This window comes from Schistocerca piceifrons, chromosome 8 (assembly GCF_021461385.2).
Source record: "Schistocerca piceifrons isolate TAMUIC-IGC-003096 chromosome 8, iqSchPice1.1, whole genome shotgun sequence".
Lineage (NCBI taxonomy): Eukaryota > Metazoa > Arthropoda > Insecta > Orthoptera > Acrididae > Schistocerca > Schistocerca piceifrons.
Window position 1 is genome coordinate 151,909,225 of NC_060145.1, and position 20,818 is coordinate 151,930,042.

The window sequence follows — 20,818 nt, forward strand, 5'->3', positions numbered from 1 at the left end:
GTGGTAGGAGATGCATCTGGCAAGTCTTGCAGCGGGAATGGTCGCAGGGGTAGGAGCCACAGGATAGGGAGATGGGTGCAGAGGGAGCATAGGGTCTGGCAATGATATTGTGGAGATTGGGAGGACGACAAAAACCTATCCTAGGTGTGGCGTGCAAAATCTCAGTCAGAATGGATCTCATTTCAGAGCAGAATTTTAGGAAGTCATTGCCTTGTCAAAGTAGCTGATTAAAACATTTAAGACCAGGATAATACCAAGTGACAAGTGGTGTGTTCTGAAGATGTTTTTGGAGGGATCAGCATACTAGAATTGGATGTGGTGGCATGAGAAATCTGCTTTCTAACTAGGCTGCTAGGTTAATTACGCCCAGTGAAGGCTGAGGTGAGAATGGCGGTGTATTGCTGTGAAGAGTCTGCATCCAAATAAATATGTTCGACTCGAATGCAACGGCTGCATGGGAGAGAACGTTTGAGATGGGAAGGATGGCAACTGTCAAAATGAAAATGTCATCAATGTATCTAAACCAAAATACGGGCTGAAGGCTTACAGATCCCAGGAAAGCCCTCTCCAAGCGAGCCATGAAAAGGCTGGCACAGAAAGGAGCCATCCTGGTTCCCATGGCAATACACCCGGATCTGTTTGAATGTCTGCCCCCTCTTAGGATATTTGACACCCTTGAAAAGGAGTTAAGCAAAACTTCAAACCATGCATTACCATCACACTATCATGAGGCTCTGACCACAATGGTATTTGTATGGTTCTGGGCAATAAATGGCGTATGTACGATTCCAAGAATACTGCTAACAGATTAATAATGTATGGCTACTCAAAAAGAAGGGAAAGATTTCAAATATTTATGGCTTCCAAATTACAAAAGACAGAAACATGACTCCATCGTTCCTGGAAAGGGAAAAGTTGAAATTTTTATGCATTAGTGTGAGCACCACATGTTACACAGCAAATATCATAATGGTGGCTTATTTCCTGCTACACACGAAGCACCTGGTTTCTTGTTACTGAATTCACAGCTTCAACAATGCCATGTCCCACACTTTCAAGAGTGTCAGGCATTGGGGGGATAAAAACACGGTCTTTTAAATAATCCCATAGGTAAAAGTCACACCGTGTTAAGTCTGGAGACCTCTGAGACCACTGACGACGACGTTCATCTAATGCTGCTCCTCTTCCAATCCAATGTACTGGAATGGTGTCATTCAGTTAACATCGGAAGTGCTTAGAGAAATGAGGTAGGGCATCATCTTGCATGAAGATGAAGTCATCTGAATCAACTTTAAGTTGAGGAAAATAACCAGTTTTGAAGACTGTCTAGATAGGTTAGCCCTGTCACAGTTTTCTCCATGAAGAAGAAAGCAGCAGCACCGATGGGTGTATGATACGAACGTTTACTTGGACTGTTCAAATTTTAAACTGTTGTCTGTCCAGAAACGTTGGCATTATGATGCTACATTACATGGCTCTGAGCACTATGGGACTTAACTGCTGTGGTCATCAGTCCCCTAGAACTTAGAACTACTTAAACCTAACTAACCTAAGGACACCACACACATCCATGCCCGAGGCAGGATTCGAACCTGCGACCGTAGCAGTCGGCTACATTACATAATTTGGGAGATATATATATTTGAAATCTGTTCCTTCTTTTTGTCTTCCTTCCGAATAGCAGTATATATAAGCACTGCCATCCGCAAAGTCAAAACAACATGCTTTTCCCCTCCAATCATTGTTTAAATGAAGAAAACTAACGTAGATTATTCCGAGAATGCCGTTCGACCAGCTGTACTAAGATCTAGAAACCATGTGAGTGTCAAAAAGGTGATGATGCAAAGAAAACTAATGAGATTTGTTATATCATAAGAAGCGGCTCGAGAATTCAATGAGGAGGTCTTAAAAGTGTTGCAATGAACACAACAACGGAAATACTGAAGTACCCACCTACATAAAAATAATGTATGATCCCCACTACAAACGAAACAATTTAGAAAGAGCCACCAAACTCCAGAGAGCATACAGAATAAAGTGGAAACACTACAATAAATAAGTGATATCTCATAATGTGAAACTTCGGCATTACAGGACAGCTGTCTTGCCTGAAGCACTACACACATCAGAAACTCCATCTCTAGGTGGCCATTCAATAATCGATGTCCTTGCAAAGAAAGAGTGAAAACTTCGAAGAAAAATTTATGGGCCTTCTAATATAAATGGCATATGGATTAACAGAAAAACTACAGACACATACACAGCACTGGACAAGTTTACTGATGTAATATGTAGATGACACTAATTTTTTTTTTTTTTAATTTTTTTATGTCCATTCTTTTGGCAGGAGGCCTTTGGGATGACTGCCATTTACTATTGTGACAAAATAAAAACACCTACAGCCATCTTTACGATTTTATTTTGTTTTGTTGCAACCAGTTTCAAACTTTCAATGCACCATTTTCTGAGTATACAGTTATGCTGGCAACTGATGTGATATAAAAACTGGGTGATCAAAAAGTCAGTATAAATTTGAAAACTTAATAAACCACGGAATAATGTAGATAGAGAGGTAAAAACTGACACACATGCTTGGAATGACATGGGGTTTCATTAGAACAAAAAAATAAAAAATAAATAAATAATTCACAAAATGTCTGACAGATGGCACTGGACAGCAAAACGTCAGTGACAATTATGTATAAAAGGAGCTGTAATGAGAGAGAGAACCAGATGCGCCAGCATGCTGACGTTACCTGAAAAGGCACTTTTAGTGAAGCTGTATTATCAGAATGGGGAATGTGCTAGTTCAGCATTACGATCCCATTGCCATAGGAAGGGGATTCAAACGGGTAAAGGTCCATTGATAAATGCAGCTGTGGCGAGAAATATCGAAGTTCAAAGCCACGGGTTGTTTAGACGATAGTCCCTGCAGTGGACGACCGAGCACAAGGCGTAATGCTGCTGAGACAGTTCAGGAAGAAATGGAGACTGTAGCGGGTTTGTCTATGCACGGGGAAGTCAGCGCTCATGCAGTCGCATGTCGCACTGGCATTCCATACACTACTGTTCGGTTGGCACTTAGGCGTACCCTCCAATGCTATCTGTACAAAATCCATTGGTATCATGAACTGTTACCTGGCGATTTAGTGATGTGGAGGGCATTTGCGGTGTGGGCGTTTCAAAGGTGGCGGAAGATGATTGGTTGAGTAACGTGTTGTGGACCGACAAAGCTCATTTCACGCTCCGAGGGTCTGTCAATGCCCACAACTGCAGAATTTGGGCTACCAAAAATCCTAGAACTGTCGCGGAAACTCCATTGCATGACGAGAAAGTGAACGTATGGGTTGGATTTACCACATCTACCGTTATCTTTGGGCCTTTTTTCTGCCAGGAAATGCATGATTCCGGTTTTGTAACTGCTACCGTGACGGGTGATATGTTACAGAATCGCATCATCCCCAACCTGGCTGATAAACACCTGATGGAACCTACGATGTTTATGCAGGATGGCACCCCACCCCATATTGCTAGACGCGTGAACAATCTCCTGTGCGCGTCGTTTGGTGGTGATCGTGTGCTCAGCCGCCACTTTCGTCATGCTTGGCCTCCCAGGTCCCCAGACCTCAGTCCGTGCGATTATTGGCTTTGGGGTTACCTGAAGTCACAAGTGTATCGTGATCAACCGACAGCTCTGGGGATGCTGAAAGACAACATCTGACAACAATGCCTCACCATAACTCCGGACGTGCTTTACCAGTGCTGTTCACAACATTATTCGTCGACTACAGCTATTGTTGAGGAATGATGGTGGACACATGGAGCATTTCCTGTAAAGATCATCATCTTCGCTTTGTCTTACTTTGTTATGCTAATTATTGCTATTCTGATCAGATGAAGTGCCATCTGTCAGACATTTTTTGAACTTTTGTATTATTTCGGTTCTAATAAAACCCCATGTCATTCCAAGCATGTGTGTCAATTTGTACCACTCTATCTACATTATTCCGTAATTTATTCAGTTTTCATATACTGACTTTTTGATCACCCGGTATACATATAGGGATAATATCAACCCATACCACATCAACAACAGCCTGAAGATGGCTCATTGAAACTGGTTGCAACAAAATAAAATAAAATCATAAGGCTGGTTGTAGGTGTTTTATTTTGTCACTAAGTTTTATGGCCACATCTACAGAATAGACAAGACTAGGCAAACGAAAAACTAATTAATGTAAAATAATTCAAAAAAGTTAAAAACTGCTTAGTTATAAGAAGTTAAGCAGGATTTACGACAAACAAACGGCACAGAAGGTTATCCATCAGAAAATGCAAAGCCTTTGGAATCCTATATAAAATATCACGCATTCCCACAGAAAGATAAAAAACCATGGGGAAACAGTGTACAGAGGAGCACAAGAAGCAAAAGAGATATTTCATGAAGAGACTTTGTGAAGACAAGATGAAAACAAAGCTGTCAGACCAAGCTAACATGTTCCAAATGCCATCTTTAGCTGGGCGTACTGAAGAAAAGGAAAGAGAAAAGATGAAAAGAAAAGAAGTACTACCTTAATGAACAAATTTATTAAGTTATTACTTTTTGGTAGGTTAAAATAGATTACTGCTATTATAGAATATTTAATATGTTTATGTTCAGTCTTGGAAAAAATTCCTGTTTTTATGTACTTTTTTAATTTGCAACTGGAAGCTGACAAACGTTTCTTCACTGTTGAATTATATAATTTATAGTTTATTTATGAAATATAATTTTGTTAAGACCTCAGCAATTTATACCATTACCATTATTCAATTAAATATGCTTCCTGAAAAACTATTTTTTGTTGTTGACTTGAGAAAACACTCCTCAATTAAGGGTGGATAGCAAGTGAAAGTTCAAGTTGTAGCTCCTGATGCAGTAGGGACTTGCAGCACAATACACTGGGAAGCTATGGTTGCTAAAGAACTTAGCCCACCTCTTCATGAAGTGCCACAAATGTTTATGGAAACAGTTAAGCCAAAATCTATAAATTCAAAGCTTTTTACAGTGTTATGAGAGGAGATGGGTGCTGAACACAATCAACTGCTCTTCTTTTAGTAATGCTCGATGGTTTCTATAGGTGTAATGCACTAGAAAAGTTGTTTGAACTGAGGAATGAGGATTCTTGAAGGTAAAAAGTCAGACTGCTTCAGCAACAGAGATTTTCTATTGAAAATGGCTCACCTCACCGACATTTTTGAGAAACTGCACTTGAAGGTGACCAGTCAAAAGTGCTGATTTGGAATGAAAAGAGGAAGTTGTTCATAAAGAATTTAGAGCTGTGGCAAAACTGAATGGAAAATGGTATGCTAGATATAATCCGGACTCTAGTGTCACTGTTCAAGGACACAGATAATCTGATACTTCCAATGGAGATAAAAGCCTGCCTCCATTACTATGTTGCAACACTAAAGTTCATTTAGAAAAGTATTTTAGCAATTATTGTGGTAAATTTAATTGTATTAAAACTCCATTAAAAATGTTCCCGTGTCATTATGTCCGATTAAAGAGCAAGAACAACTTTATGATCTCATTTGTGATACTTCACTGAAAGCAAATTTAATGAATGGTCTTTGTTGGAGTTTTGGACGTATATCAGCAAAGAATTCCCAATGCTAATGCAATGAAGATCCTGATTCCTTTTCCAACAACCTACTTATGTGAGATTCACTTTTCACTTTTGGCAGCCATGAAGTCTTACTATACTGCGAAGAATTTTGATTGTGTGTTTCTGCTATTACATCATGTCTTGAGAAACTCTCTTTTCAAAAGCAAGTTCATTCATCACACTGAAATTTGTAATCCTGGTTTGCTGAAGATTAACTACTGTTCATTTCATACTTTTTGAATAAATGAAAATATGGCAAAGATAAAGAAATTGTTTCTTATTTTCGCTATAATAATTCATGTAACTTCGGTTTCTGCTGCGAAAAATTAAAAGCCTTATAAACTGGATTTGGTAAAACAGAGTGTAAGGGAAAGAAAATGACTATTTTTAATAATAAAATAGGATTTGGGGGGGGGGGGGCTGATACTATCTTCCCTCATTTAGGGGAGTAGTGGGGCGTGGTGGGGGACGAGTGCAGAGAAAAAAAGTTTGAGAAATCAATGTGCTATATGACTATGTATTAATGTATAATAGGTAACAGACAGTAAGGCATAGTTTTCCTCAAGACAAATATACAGGGTTTACATAAAGTCATACAGATGTTATACATAGTGCATTTTGAAGAGAAACTCTAAAGTTGTTTTTTTTTTTTTTTATTTTTTTAAATATAAGCATTCAATATGCAAGCCATGAGTGACTCGGCAGACATCAATACACTGATCGAATTCTTGCCATACCCATCCCAGCATGGCATCCATCGACTGTGGCAGTCACTTCCCGTATTCTCTCCCAGAGCCCTGCTACATCACGCGGTAGAGGTGGTGCACACACCAGATCTTCCACTTCTCTTTGCCAGGCACAAGCAACCCGTCTTAATGAATCTGTTGCGGCAGTGGTAAATGGCCTTCCTTGTTGGTGTCAGTGCTTACCATACTCGGTATTAAACATCCGCTGAACAGCTGTAGCACACTAGTTTTTGTCAAACTCCAACACACAGAAAGCTTGCTCCGCTCCTGAACTCAACGTGTTTGCAATTACCAAATTACGCTGTGGTGGTATATACTGGGGAGGGGGGGGGGAAGTAACTGGTAACTGAGCTCGCAGTATGTGTGTATTTACCACCCGTGTCAGTAGTTCCCCTAGGTGAATTGATTCACATGTTAACACTGTGGTATTCAATCTGTAAATATCGCTACAGAAGCTGTTGTTCAATTTTCTTTTTCAAACACATCAACAGAAACATCTTGCACCTCAATCTGTTTACAACTGAACAAACCTACTGGTTCTGCAGTACTTCTCAAAAACTTGCGATAGACAATGGCTAACTTCATTTGTTATTTGTAGACATTGGAAAAAAAATTGAATTTTTGCGACAAATGCGAATTCTGCCTCAAAATGCAAAAATGTGAAAATACTTCTTAGATGCTATTTCATAGGGAACTGTATCCAGATGAACTATTTTGTCAGGGATTGTTTGAAATAGTTTCACTTTCTGCACATGAATATCAAAAATGTAATCATTTTCCAGTTACTGGTATTGTACATCACCTGGTAAAGTACAATTTGGAAAGATAATGTGCATAAGAACCTGTCTGCAAAATAAAAAGTGTATGAACACAACAATGTATCAATGCACTCAATAATCTGTTGCCACACCAGTTGTGGGCAGTTGAATGGTCTATTTAAGATACATGATGTGTACATTTGCTAGCCAAAACTCAGAAGATAGTGTACTGTGGATACTTTTAATATGGCAAAATAGATGGCAGATGTTTTGAACTGTGGTTGCATTGAATACAGCCAGAGGTCAAGCCTGAACTATGTTGTTAACAAAACTATACTAACCTCAAAGATCAATTGCACGGTAGCTGTCCCTGAATGATTCGTGTTGTGTATTGCTCACTGCCCCCTTTTCTAATTTTAAAGTAAGTGAAGTGACTAATCCTGGTCCTTCACAAATTTTGATTATGACCCTTAAAACACCAGATGACATTGGCAATCTCTGTGATATGATATCAATTCTGCTGTAGGCTGGCTGCCCTCAAAAAGAGAGGTGGAGCTTGTTATCCATACTCTTCACTCCTTTCTGGCAGTCAAAATTCTAGTTTGTTTATGCTCATGGCCGTCTGCCACTATAGTCTATAGTGCCCACAACTCTGCGCTACAGCAATTAGACAACAAATTCTGTAGTGTTTTTCGTATGTGTCAAAATTCTGCCCTTACATTAAAAATAAAGTTACTGTACATTCGGTTCCACTTCTATGTTAAGTGCTTTAACAGCTCTACCTGTAGCATTGTCAAGTGTGGGTCACGCAACTGTGAATGGTCACAAAAAGTAGAAATTAACTGTCTAAAGATTTTACAATCATTGAACTGGGCAGGGAAAGACAAATAATATACAGAAACACATTAAATCAGAGACACATTCAGTCCATCAGCGAGAAAATGTAGCTACTTTTCAATAGAACCATCATTTTTGAAAGTGTAAAACCGCGAAACAAAGACCATTTTGGAAGAAAAAGATGTTTAAGTTTTTTCAAAATCGAACCCTCCATTCAAAAAGTTCCCAATCGGCACAATTTTTTAAACAGTCAATTTCAAAGAACTAATGCTTCGTCTGTCTTCACTTGTGTAGCATGATAAGCTTTTAAATTTGTGCATCTAATTATTTATAAACAAAATGAACAGACACAAATTTCAACAAAAACACACGAATTTTGAAAAAAAAGGAAGTTTTGTCAGAAACAGACAAATCATTTTTGGCCCCTAGCTATTGGTAGCTTAATGACGACCTGATTACATCGATATTTATCAAAGAAAATAGTTACCTACACCTTTAAATACAGAATCCTGCCTACAAAATAGTACTATATGGATGCACCGTTACAATGAAAACTGCTACAGTGCATACAAAATGCAGTGGCCACAAGATGTGCAGTCGGCTGGCAAAGCATGGTGAGAGCAGCAGTCGTGGGGGGTCGCTCAGAGCACTGTAGGGGAAAAGTCTAGTGCTAGAGGGGAAGCGCCATTCTAAACTGAAGCCTACACTTGTAAATATTAAGTGGGAGTCATCCACATATACACTTGTGTGGTGGCCATCCAAAAAGATCTACTGTAACCTCTGCTTTCATTAGTACCTAAAAGGAATTCCACCAAAAATGCAGTGATTTATTTTTGCTTGGCTTGTTAACTATTAGTAACTTTCAGAGAAACATAACGAGTGGCGAATTTTGAGTAGACCCTACACATTTCTCAGGTTGCCATGACAAAATTTTCTTGTTCTGCCAAAACACAGCAGAGTTTACGATGTCTCACCTCACTAACATGTTGTGCAGACACAGTTGAGAGAGAATTCTGAAAAAGTGGTATATTAAGTCTGTTAAATGAGGAACAAGGCAAAAAAAAAAGTCAGTAGCTTATGAAAAAAGACATCCCCTGTACAAAAAACCTGTAATGTCTTCACAGCTGTTGTTCTAAATCCCATACCATTTCTCGTTTCACCACCTATTGATGGCCCTAAAAATTACATTCTTCCACCAAAAAAAGTTGGTAGTTATTGGAATAACATGGAACATAATGAAGTTTTATACAATAACAATATGGTAAAATACTCTCCTCTTTGCATGCTATCATTTGCCAAAAATCTCATTTTGATATCTGAAATTGTTTATGAAATTCGAGGAATGTTGTTGTTATTTCACTCTTTATCACTGGTGCGGCACAATCGCAAATGATTGTGCTACATCAGATCAATTTCTTAGGACTGGTGACAGATAGGTACCTCTAACAAAGTCTAAAGAAAAATTCAGTATGTCAGCTAAAATTCATGTGCAACAACATATTATGTAATATGCATCAAACGCAAAAATCATAGCAACCCATATTTTTCATTGCACACTTTTCTGAATTTCACACAGTGTCTCACTTTCACATAAATATCACAACAACTATGACCATTAATGAAATGTTGGGCACATCATCATGAACCTGACATATAAAGCTAACAGCAAAGCAAAAATGAAATTGTTTTACCAAATAGTTTCTGTAAAATTGTTTGAGAAAGACTGCAGGGTGCACGCCTCGACTGTCATTGCCGACCAACTGAAAAGTGGCTGAGAATACATTGTTTACACAAAAATTAATTTTTGTTTTGAACAATGAAAAATCCATGATGGAATGTATCAATATAATGAAAATGATAGTTGCTACTCACCATATAGTGAAGAGGTTTAGTCGCAGAAAGGCACAACTGCCAGAGACTGTGGTTGTGTGTGTGTGTCAGTTGCGTTTGGGCAAGTGTGAAGCTAATTGTATGACAGTCTTTTTGTTGCGCCTTTCTGCGACTAAGCATCTCTACTATATGGCGAGTAGCAACTATATTTTTCGTTATATTGTTACTTTTTTTGACTTGACTGTCCATATCACTGTTCCACTGAAACTGATTTTTGTTGCTACCAGCAGAAAATGTCGAGGAGTAAATAGGGAAGCAAGTATACGAATTCCAAGTCTTAAAAAGGCTCCAACAAGATAGTCATTATCTACTTTCACAATATTCTCAGTGCTCACCTCTAATGCATAAACTCAATTTTCTGTAGAGCACTGCCCCATAAAACGACTGCATACGGCAACAGGGAGTGAAAATATGCAAAGTAATACAACACCCTTGTCTTTAGGTCAACACAATGACAGATACTTCTATGGGCAAAACATGTTTAACTGTGCTTCATGCTTATCTTTGTACTGACTTCATCTTAAGTTTTTATCCAGTTGAATCCCATGGAATTTTACACAGAATAATTCATTTAGTGTAAGATCTTTAATGTCTACTTGTAGGTGTAGGACTCCATTTTTGTTTGCAATCACATAATGAGTCTTTGTGGGATTAATGCTTAAATTGTTAACTGTGAACCATTTGTAGGCCTGTTAAGCTATAATATGACCTGACACTTTTACGTTGTGGTTTGTATCGTGGAGTATAAGGCTTGTGACATTAGAAACCCTTAAAGATTCATCAACACAGTGCCCAAACCATGATGCTTATGGTTATCACTCAATTTCAGAGTGGGTAGCACATTTCACCTCCCTATACAAGTAAATTCAAGCATTCCATCATATTAATATATGGAAATGGAAAAGAGCTCTGGAAGAACTAAGTCGAAACAAAGCCCTGGGAGTAAATGATGTTCCATTCAAACTACTGAGAGTGTTTGGAGAGCCAACCATGACAAAACTCTTCCACCTGGCGAGCAAGATGTTCGAGACATGTGAAAACCATCAGACTTCAAGAAGAATGTAGTAATTTAAATTACAAAGAAAGCAGGTACTGACGTGTGTGAAAATTACCAAACTATCAGTTTAATAAGTCAAGGTTGCAAAATACTAACAGGAATCCTTTAGAAAAGAAGAACGAGAAAACTGTCAAAAGTCGACCTCCAGGAAGATCATTTTGGATTCTGGGGGAATGTAGAAACACGCGAGGCAATACTGACCTACTACTTCTCACAGAAAATAGGTTAAGGAAAGGCAAACTTATATTTATAGAACCTGTAGACATGAGAAAGCTTTTGACAATGTAGACTGGAAATTCTAAAAGCAGCAGGGGTAAAATAGAGGGAGCAAAAGACTATTTACAATTTCCACAGAAGCCAGATGGCGGTTATAAGATTTGGCGGGTTTGAAAGGAAAGCAGTGGTTGTGAAGGGAGTGAGACATGATTGTAACCTATCCCCGATGTTATTCAATCTTCACATTGAGCAACAGAAAAGGAAACAAAAGAAAAATCTGGAGTAGGAATTAAAGTCCACGGAGAAGAAATAAAAACTTTGAGGTTTGTCGATGACATTGTACTTCTGTCAGCGATAGTAAAGGACTTGGAAAAGCAGTTGAATAGAATGAACAGTGCCTTGAAAGGAGCACATAAGATGAACATCAATAAATGCAAAACAAGGACAATGGAATGCAGTCGGGTTACATAAGGTGATGCTGAGTCAGCCTGATAAGGAAATGAGACACGTGAAGTAGTAGATAGTTTTGCTATTTTGACAGTAAAATAACTGATGATGGTCAAAGTAGAGGGCATATAAAATGTACACTGGTAAAGGCAAGAAAAGCATTTCTGGAGAAGAAATTTGTTAACACTGAGTACAGATTTAAGTGTCAGGAAGTCTTTTCTGAAAGTTTTTGTATGGAGTGTAGCCATGTGTGGAAGTGAAACATGGATGATAAACAGTTTAGACAAGAAGAGAATAGAAAGCTTTTGAAATGTGGTGCTACAGAAGAATGCTGATGATTAGAGGGGTAGGTGATGTAACTAATGAGGAGGTATTGAATAGAATTGGGGATAAGAGAAGTTTGTGGCCCAACTTGACTAGAAGAAGGGATCAGTTGGTATGACACATTCTGAGACATCAAGGTAGCACCAATCTAGAACTGGAGGGAAATGTGAGGGGTAAAAATCGCAGAGTGAGACCAAGAGATGAATACAGTAAACAGATTCAAATGATGTAGGCTGCAGTAGTTACCTGGAGGTGAAGAGGCTTGCATGGGATAGAGTACCATGGAGAGCTGCATCAAACCAGTCTTTGGACTGATGACCACAACAGCAGCAGCAGCAGCAACACCACTTACTACTACTACTCCTGTACTGTGGAATCACAAAGAGACAAAGGTATTTTGCTCAATTGCCAGTTACATAGCTTCCACAATGATGAGAAGCTTAGAAACATGGACAGTTGGACATTGCATGGTCCATGTATGAAATTCTTGAGGGAACTGTAATTTGCACAACTGTATATGCACATTTAGTCAAAGTGTTTGTCTCAGATAATGTAAAAATTTTTGACCTGCCTTTCATTTAGTCTAATGTATGTTTAATATTTTGCAGCCATTTAAAACAGTTTTTTTTCCCTTTCTGGAACATTGAGCAGTAGATTAAGTCATGGTTCTTAATCCTACAACAAGTGTGTTATTTTGGAGATAAAACTCTCAAAGTGACAGAATATTCAGTGTCATATGAGCCCATGTAACAGCTCCCCATAAACCCACTGTACAATGACACTAACATTCACCTATTGTGGAATGTTCGAGAATGACCTCTATGCCAACCCATATGGATCAGTAAAAGATCTTAGTTTCCCTTGATCCTGACAACTGGTGAATCACCGTCATTCTGGGGTCTACGTGACAGGCTATTCCCTTCTAACCTTTTTCAACCTACCTTCTTTCTTCTTTAACTTTGGCAGTATCGGAATTTCAGCTCCCCAAAATACAACAGTATTGCAGGACTATGAAAATAGAAGGAACTCCACCTTTACATATGAATAATAACTGCCAAATGACAACTCCTTGACCAAAGCAAAAACTGACTGGTAATGAACATATAGAAAAGAATACAATGAGACAGAAGACCTATGGAAACATGAGGCAATAGGTATAAAATAGGTAAAACAAATTTTGATTGTGGGCTAAAGTACAAACTCAAGTTTCGACGATCTCTGTGCACATCTTGCAAAGAAAATGATCTCCCACAATGAAGTCATTAAAGTCCTGTGTTGTGTTTTTGCCTGTAAAAATGTATTTGCCAATTTGTGTAGCACCTGTGAGTTTAGATTTCTTGCTTGACTTGTCAGAATAGATACCACCAAAAGAAACTGCCTGCACTTTACACTGTTCCATGTAATAATTATTTTATAGTTGTGTCATCTAAATAGAATTCAACATTCCACTTTGACATACCTTTTTCATCTTCTGGTGGCATAACTTTCTGCATTTCCTCAAGATCAGAAAGCACCAGAGTAGTTTGTGGATCTGAATAATGCATTATTTTCCAGCTCACATTTGTAGGACGAACTGCAATGTGTCTGTAAGCACCTCCCACGGAATAAGCTCTGAAAAACAAAGATGAAAGATTTGGTATTTGAGTGTACAACCACAAACATGTCTGCTACTTGTGTGATACACCAATGAAACTTCTTTGGAATCACCTTTATAGGGCTTAATGAATTCCATTACACAGTCTCTTGTGTCCTGATGATAATGCAGCCAGAAATATCTCTGAGAACGAAGGAAGTATACCAACAAATTTTGTAAAGTACCTCAAATGTTATTGGTGTATCAAACAAATTTAAATAAAACTAATAAATTATTCAAATTATTTTGCAGCAGTACTAGCTCATGGAGAGGAGATGGGAGGAGTAGGTAAGTAGAGTATGGACATTGCAAACTATTCTAGAAATCCATTAGACGTAGAGTTCACAACTTGGAAGGAGGAAAACAAAGAATATCAAGGTGACTGAATAATGGAAAGTAATAAGACATGTTTTACAATATCCTCCTGAATAAAATTTCTGTCCATTAAAAACACAGTCATATTTCAGATGTTTACCATTTGATTTTCAAACTAGCGAGAGTATCTGTTTTGTTTTGGGGTGCAAAAACAAAGAGTGTCGTATGCACCCATGTCAAAACTGAGAACATAAAGACAAAAAAGGAGTTAAAAACTGACTATATGTTAAGCCCAATCTACAAAAGGAAAGACAGCTAAAAACAGGGACTTGGAGAATGGACAATAAAATGCGCCACAGAGGTCCTGAATTAAAGATTAAATGTCTTTTGCCATATTGCTACAATGGGTAGAAACTAAAACTCAGTCAACAGCCCTCGTGTTGTTCACTAAAATGGCCAATAAGTCACATGGCGAACATAAATGAGAACATAAGTCGTTAAAAAAAGGGCATTCTATCAGGAAATCTGAACCGTCAAAGATTGAGGGGAATGAGCACAAAATGGTGGGGGAGCACCACTTAACAAATGTCGACGGCTAAGAAGACAGTGTCCAATACACAATCTAGCTAAAATGGTCTCATGGTGAGAGGGCCAAGAGGTGGTCGTCCAAGCTGCTAGGAGAGGCTCAATTCCCTGGAGGTTGATCCCATGATAGGAGAACCAGTGCTGATGCCAAAGTGACACTATCTGTCGACAGACGGCAACACAGAGACCATCAGAAGGAATGGAAGAACTAGGAGGCTGAAGTATGAGGTCTGCAGCCTTGGCAGCAGCATCAGCAGCCTTGTTTCCGGTCAGACTGACGCGACCGGGAACACACGTAAACATCACAGTGGATACATCACAAGTGAGCAAGTAACAGCTGTCCTGTACGCATTGCACAAAGGGATAGATGGTGTACAGTACACAGAGGCTCTGAGGGGTACAACGAGAGTCAGAGCACATAATGCAATTGAAAAGCCTCCGTTGCCGGATGTACTGTGCGGCCTGATACAGGGCGAAGAGCTCTGCTGCAAATACTGCGCAGTGCTCCAAAAGCCAATACTGAAAATAGTTGGTGCCAATGACTGACACCATGGTCACTCGAAGAGGTATCAGTGTACACAGAGCTACTATTGCAATGTTCCGTGTGAAAGTTGTGAAACTTATGGCGATATAGTGAGGCAGGGGTCATGTCCTTAGGAAGCAAATGAAGGACAAGGTGGACACAGGCCACCGCACAAAGCCAAAGTGGTGAAGGGTTCACACCCACTGGGAATGTGGCTGGTAGTGTGAAGTTAAGCTGCTGGAGCAAGAGGCACAAGCGAAATCCACAAGGTATAAAAGAAGAGGGATGCGCACCGTACTGGCGATCAAAGGAGTCATCGAAGAAGGAAGCATAGGATGGGTGGTCAGATTTGGCAGACAAACAGCATGTGTACCTGCTGAGGAGGAAGTCACAGCAGAATGACAACTGTAGTTTGGCAGCTTCTGCATACAGACTCTCAACCGGGCTAGTGTAAGAGACACCAGTGGCCAAACGGATGCCACATTGGTGGGTAGTACCAAGATTGTGTAAGAGGGATGGATGTGCAGAAGCATAAACATAACACCCATAGTCTAGTTTCGAATTGACAAGGGACGGGTACAAATGGAGGAGGGTGGTCTGATCTGCTCCCCAGGAAGTACCACTGAGGACACGTAGGACACTGAGGGACCGCATACAGCACACAGTCAGCTAAGACACGCGAGAGGACCAAGGAAGTTTCCTATCAAGCATAAGCCCCAGGAATTTCGTAGTTTCAACGAACCGAAGAGCAACATGCCCAATAAGTAAAGACGGTGAAAGAAACCAATTGCACCAGTAAAAATTCAAACAAATGGTTTTGCCAGCGGAAAAGTGAAAGCCACTGTCGATGTTCCACGAGTAGAGATGATCAAGACACTGCTGAAGACACCGCTCAAGGAGACAAGTCCATGGAGAACTGCAATAGATTGCAAAATCATAAACGAAAAGGGAGCTGGAGATGCCTGGCGGGAGACACAGCATAATAGGGTTAATGGTGATAGCAAAGAGGACGACCCTTAGGATGGAATCCTGAGGCACACTGTTTTCCTGGATAAAGGTGTCCAACAAGGCAGAACCCACACATACCTTGAAAACTCTGTCTTTTAAAAATTTCTGAAGGAAACGGGGGCATGTGGCCACAGGAGCCCCACATGTAGAGAAACAAAGAATATCAATCCTCCAGCGGGTGTCGTAGGCTTTCTCCAAAACGAAAAAACATGGCCAAAGTCTGGTATTTCTAAAAAAAAAAAAAAATCATGACCTGTGTTAACAAAGTGACAGGGTGGTCAACTGCAGATCGGCGTGCTTGAAATCCACACTGTGCAGTGGTTAGTACACTGTGAGACTCAAGCTACCATACCAGCCAAGCATGAATCATCCATTCCATCACCTTGCAAACACAGCTGGTGAGAGAAATGGAGTGATAACTAGAAGGAAGATTTTTGTCCTTACCAGGCTTAGGTATGGGTATGACAGTGTGACAGTGGCTTCATGCCAGTGCCTGGGAAACATGCCCTCTACCCAGATGTGATAGTACATATGACGGTGGAAGTTCTTGTCCGCAAGAGAAAAGCTGTGCAACATCTGAATGTGGACATGTCCCAGCCCTGGGGCGGAGGATCGGCATGAAGTGACAGCATGATCTAGCTCTGCCATTGTAAAGGCAGCATTGTAACACTCAAGATCCTGAGAAGAGAAGCGTATCGGCCAAGCCGCCTCCACTCGTTTCCGATGGAGGAAAGCAGGAGGATAGTGAGTGGAGCTCTAAATCCCCACAAAATACCAGGCCAAGGTGATGCAGATAGCAATAGCGTCCAATGTGAGTTCATCTGCTACTGTCAGGCCAGAAGTTAGGGAATGGACCTTGGTCCCAGAGAGCCATCGGAGGTTGGCCGACACAATGGAAGGAGTGGAATTGTTAAAAGAACCAATAAAGGAAACCCAGCTAGCTTTTCTGCTATCCCAAAGAACATGACAACACAGTGCATGCACCTGTTCATAACGAATGCAGTTTGCCATCGTAGAAAAGCTGTTAAAAACACAGACAGACATCTCCACGCACGCACTGCATCTCTGCCCAGTCCAACAAGGGACCAGAAGACAGCATTATAAAGAGGAAGTGTGCAGAGTGCAACGTACTGCAGCGATAAGGATAACATCTGTAAGATGTTCTACCTGATCATCACAACTGGAGAAATGTTGTTCGCAGATCACCAGGTTAAAAATTGCTAAGAAATAGGCTGTTCTTATTGTTTTTCATAAATTTATGGAGATAACCATCTTTGAAGCTTTCCCAGCCACTGCGTGTAATACAGTTGATAAGTATATCCACATCACACGAGTAGCGCAGTGCAAATGCACTTAATGATTCATTGGTTCACATCTTTTTTTTCTGTTGTTCAATAAGAAATACCTACATCTCGTAATTATAAAAATCATTTTTTTTATGAATAATGCATGCCTTCTTGTTTCTAATTACATATTGGATGCAAAATTCCTGTTTTCATTTCAAATACAAATTATTAATTATCGATGTTTTTATAAAAGACTGTTCATGAAAAGTTGCTTAAATTAAAAAAAAAAATAATAATTTAATTTTTAAGGCAAAAATGAGACACAAAATCCTCTTTATTTGGACCATGTCCATCGTTTTAAGCCACAGAGGAAGATATGTATCGTAGAAACACGAAAAACAATCATTTTCACAGCATAGAGCACATCATCATACGAATGCTGTAGTTTTACATTTGCTTCTGTACAATTACAATATGAACCCAACAGAACTAATCTGGAGAGTTCTGGAGCCAAGTTGTGGGATTTGGCCCAAAAAGTAACAAGACTGTTAAGCTGCCAGATATAATGGAACTAACGCACACAGCTTTTTCACGTGTCACTGCCGAACGATGGCATAATATAGAACAGCTCATCATAAATGAAAAAGAGAAAATGTTGGGCCTGGCTGGCTTCGTGGATTCTGTTGTCGATAGACTCATTATAAAAGTAGCAGGTGGCACTTTCAGAACTGAAATGTATTTCTCAGATTCAGATAAGGAAGGAGCTAAGAGATAAGCAGACGACTGACGGTAATTAATACATTCAGTGGCTTCAGTATTCAACACACACAGCTTGCTCAAAAAAATTACCCTATGTTTAAGTTAGAAATTTTCCTCACTCTTGTTTGTAATTAGAATACCATGTCAGGTGAGAACGAGTGGATTTACACTTTCCGTTTAGTCACCTAAGATGGCCACAGTAGTGTGGGAGTTTCTCCGAATGTTATTTCATTCTCTTTAAAAATTAAATGACATCAGAGCTATATTGTCCTTTTGGTCATCTCTTTTTATGTATGAACTGCAACTGCTCACATCACTGCGGGTTAGCTGGAGCGGTGGTTGGCCAGTGCTGTCCAAGCATGCACCGATAAAGCTGCTGTTCAGCATAATCGCACGGTCTGTGCGCATGTAGCACATCATAAAACGTATTCTTATGATCGCACTTGACAGTACTGGTCACAGCTTGGCTTCCATTCCATATGAAACAAAATCCAATGAGATCCAAGCAAATGTAATGTTTACATCAGGTTTATTCTTATCATGAACAGAGTGTAGTAACTATACATGCAAATCAGGTGTTGTTGGAATTTTCTATGAGCAAATTGTTGTTTGTTTCTAAATTGGTACAGTTAATTTGAAAGAGATCACTCTCCTACTTTATAGAAATATTTTACCTTTTGAAGAACTTAATTCATAAAATCTCAACAAAAATAAACAATTTCTGAAAATATAACTGGATAGACAAATCCACTCACCAAGCAGCAGCAGGAGAAAACACACAAAAGTTAACAAAATGTGCAACGTTTCAGAGCCAGTGGCTCCTCCTCCTGGCTGAAGAGTTGAAGGGGAAGGAAGAGGGATGAAGTGAAAGGAATGGTAAGGTTCAGAAGATATCACTTCCTCTCATTTTTTGGCAGGCTTCAGGAATCCTCATCTGTCTCAAAATATACCCCAAAAAGTAGTACCTATTATTGTGCTGTTTTCTAATTATACAGCTATTAGTTAACCTTATCATGGTGTCTACTGTCTCTCTGACTCCTAATTTTGCTTTTTTTATGCTATTATTTAGTACGTAATAGGTGTATACTTCAGGCAAAATATAATTTCTGATATTACATGCGTCTATAAAATAATAAGTTTTGAACAAAAAGTATGAGTTAATCATTAGTTAGCATTATTTACATCAGCAGCATGCAGTCGGTCCATTTAGCTGCCAAAATATAATCGTCACTTTGTAAGTCAGTAGGAGGCTACCATATTTAACAATCATGCAATTTGCCACTTGTGTTCAGACATCATGACGCTAATATATAATGTGGACAGTGTGTACTTCGGTATCAAAATGTACAGTCCATGCCCGAATTACGTAAGTTAGTGTGCTAGTCTGCAACCAGAGAACTTTCGAAATAGTACTTATCAGTGTAACTTGCTAACCTGGTTCAAATATTTACACTCTTACACAATGTGTGGCTAAATAAGAAGAGAAAGAAGACCAATTACTGCAGTTTGACTGTCATTGCTTAACCACTCAACTTCAAAACCCGAGTTGTCTCGTTTTCATTATTCTGACAAACTTAATGGTGAGTACACTCAGGCAACCTAAGAAAAGACCTACAGAAAAATAAAACCGTATTTATATCTGTTTCAGCATTGTGTTTGGCTGCTAGAGAGCATCTGGTACTACATTTGAAGGCTGGCTGTTGTGTTTTGGTTGAGGTGGCTGTCACTAGGCATCATCTTTAAGCTTTGAATACTCGACAATTAAAGATGGGCTTTCAGACACACTCCTATCTTGTTTAGGCAATGCTTACAAAGAAGGATAGCTATAATGATACCAAGTTTGACACTGAATTTATCGGCTCAGAAAGTGAAGAAGAATGTGATGTTACTTCATTAGAGACTGAAAGTGACAACAGTTCATTAGTTGAGTGACAAGTGCTCGCTAGTGGTACCAGATGAATACATCCACTGTACTCCAGCCAGCTCTTCGAAGATTTATGTTCACAGGAAAGCATTGCACCAGTGGTAAGAGATAAATATATCAATTATGCTCCAGCCTGCTCTTCCAAGATTTATGTACCCAGGAAAGCATTGTGAAACAAATGGTTAGACTTCTCAGCTACAAAGAAACTAAAAAATGACTTGAAGATTCAGGATATTTAGTCAAAGCCCAGCGCATCAGTGTGCACAGGATTTTATTACTGGTGATCTTCATAATTTTGTAACTCAAAATTATGAGCTTCAAAAGCTGTCTTTACATATCCATTGTAATGTCACTCACTAATAAAAACATTTTTTGGAACATAATTTGGGAAAAAAATTGTCAAATTAAGGGGTTAAAATATGTTAGTCAAATTCATTAACAGCTTGAGGACAATAAACAGTGAAAGACCGAGAGCCAACTGAGGCTTACTACCAGCTACCAGGTTACGTAAGTTACAAGTGGGAAAATGTAATGTAAAAATAGTGTTATAATGCATGTTTTATTTTATGCATGATTTTGTGGAAAACTTTTAGCATTGATTTCAAGTGGTCCTGGCTTGGTTCTTCACATAAACATACACTTCACTTTTTAAAACTGACACTACAAATAGGATAAGATGCACATGTATCCTTCCCAAAAAATAATGCACAATGATGGTTGTCAGAGTAGCAGCTGCCCGCCACAGCTTCTCAATCGACACACAAACTTCACTTGTGCCGTTGGTGGCAGTGTCCACAGATCACTACTATGTGCAATGGGTGAGCTGTGATTTTGTCAGTCTAGTGAACACCTAGTTTAACTA

At 39.3% G+C, this 20,818-nt stretch overlaps 1 protein-coding gene across 2 annotated transcripts in view; it reads right to left on the minus strand.

The window, feature by feature from the left end:
• The window catches only part of LOC124711314, a 158,683-nt gene that overhangs the window by 21,634 nt on the left and 116,231 nt on the right, over positions 1 to 20,818 (minus strand). For both annotated transcript variants that reach the window (XM_047241332.1, XM_047241331.1), the window contains exon 11: positions 13,383 to 13,534. In XM_047241332.1, the coding sequence (XP_047097288.1) occupies positions 13,383 to 13,534 (152 nt within the window). The remainder of the gene's footprint in view (positions 1 to 13,382; positions 13,535 to 20,818) is intronic.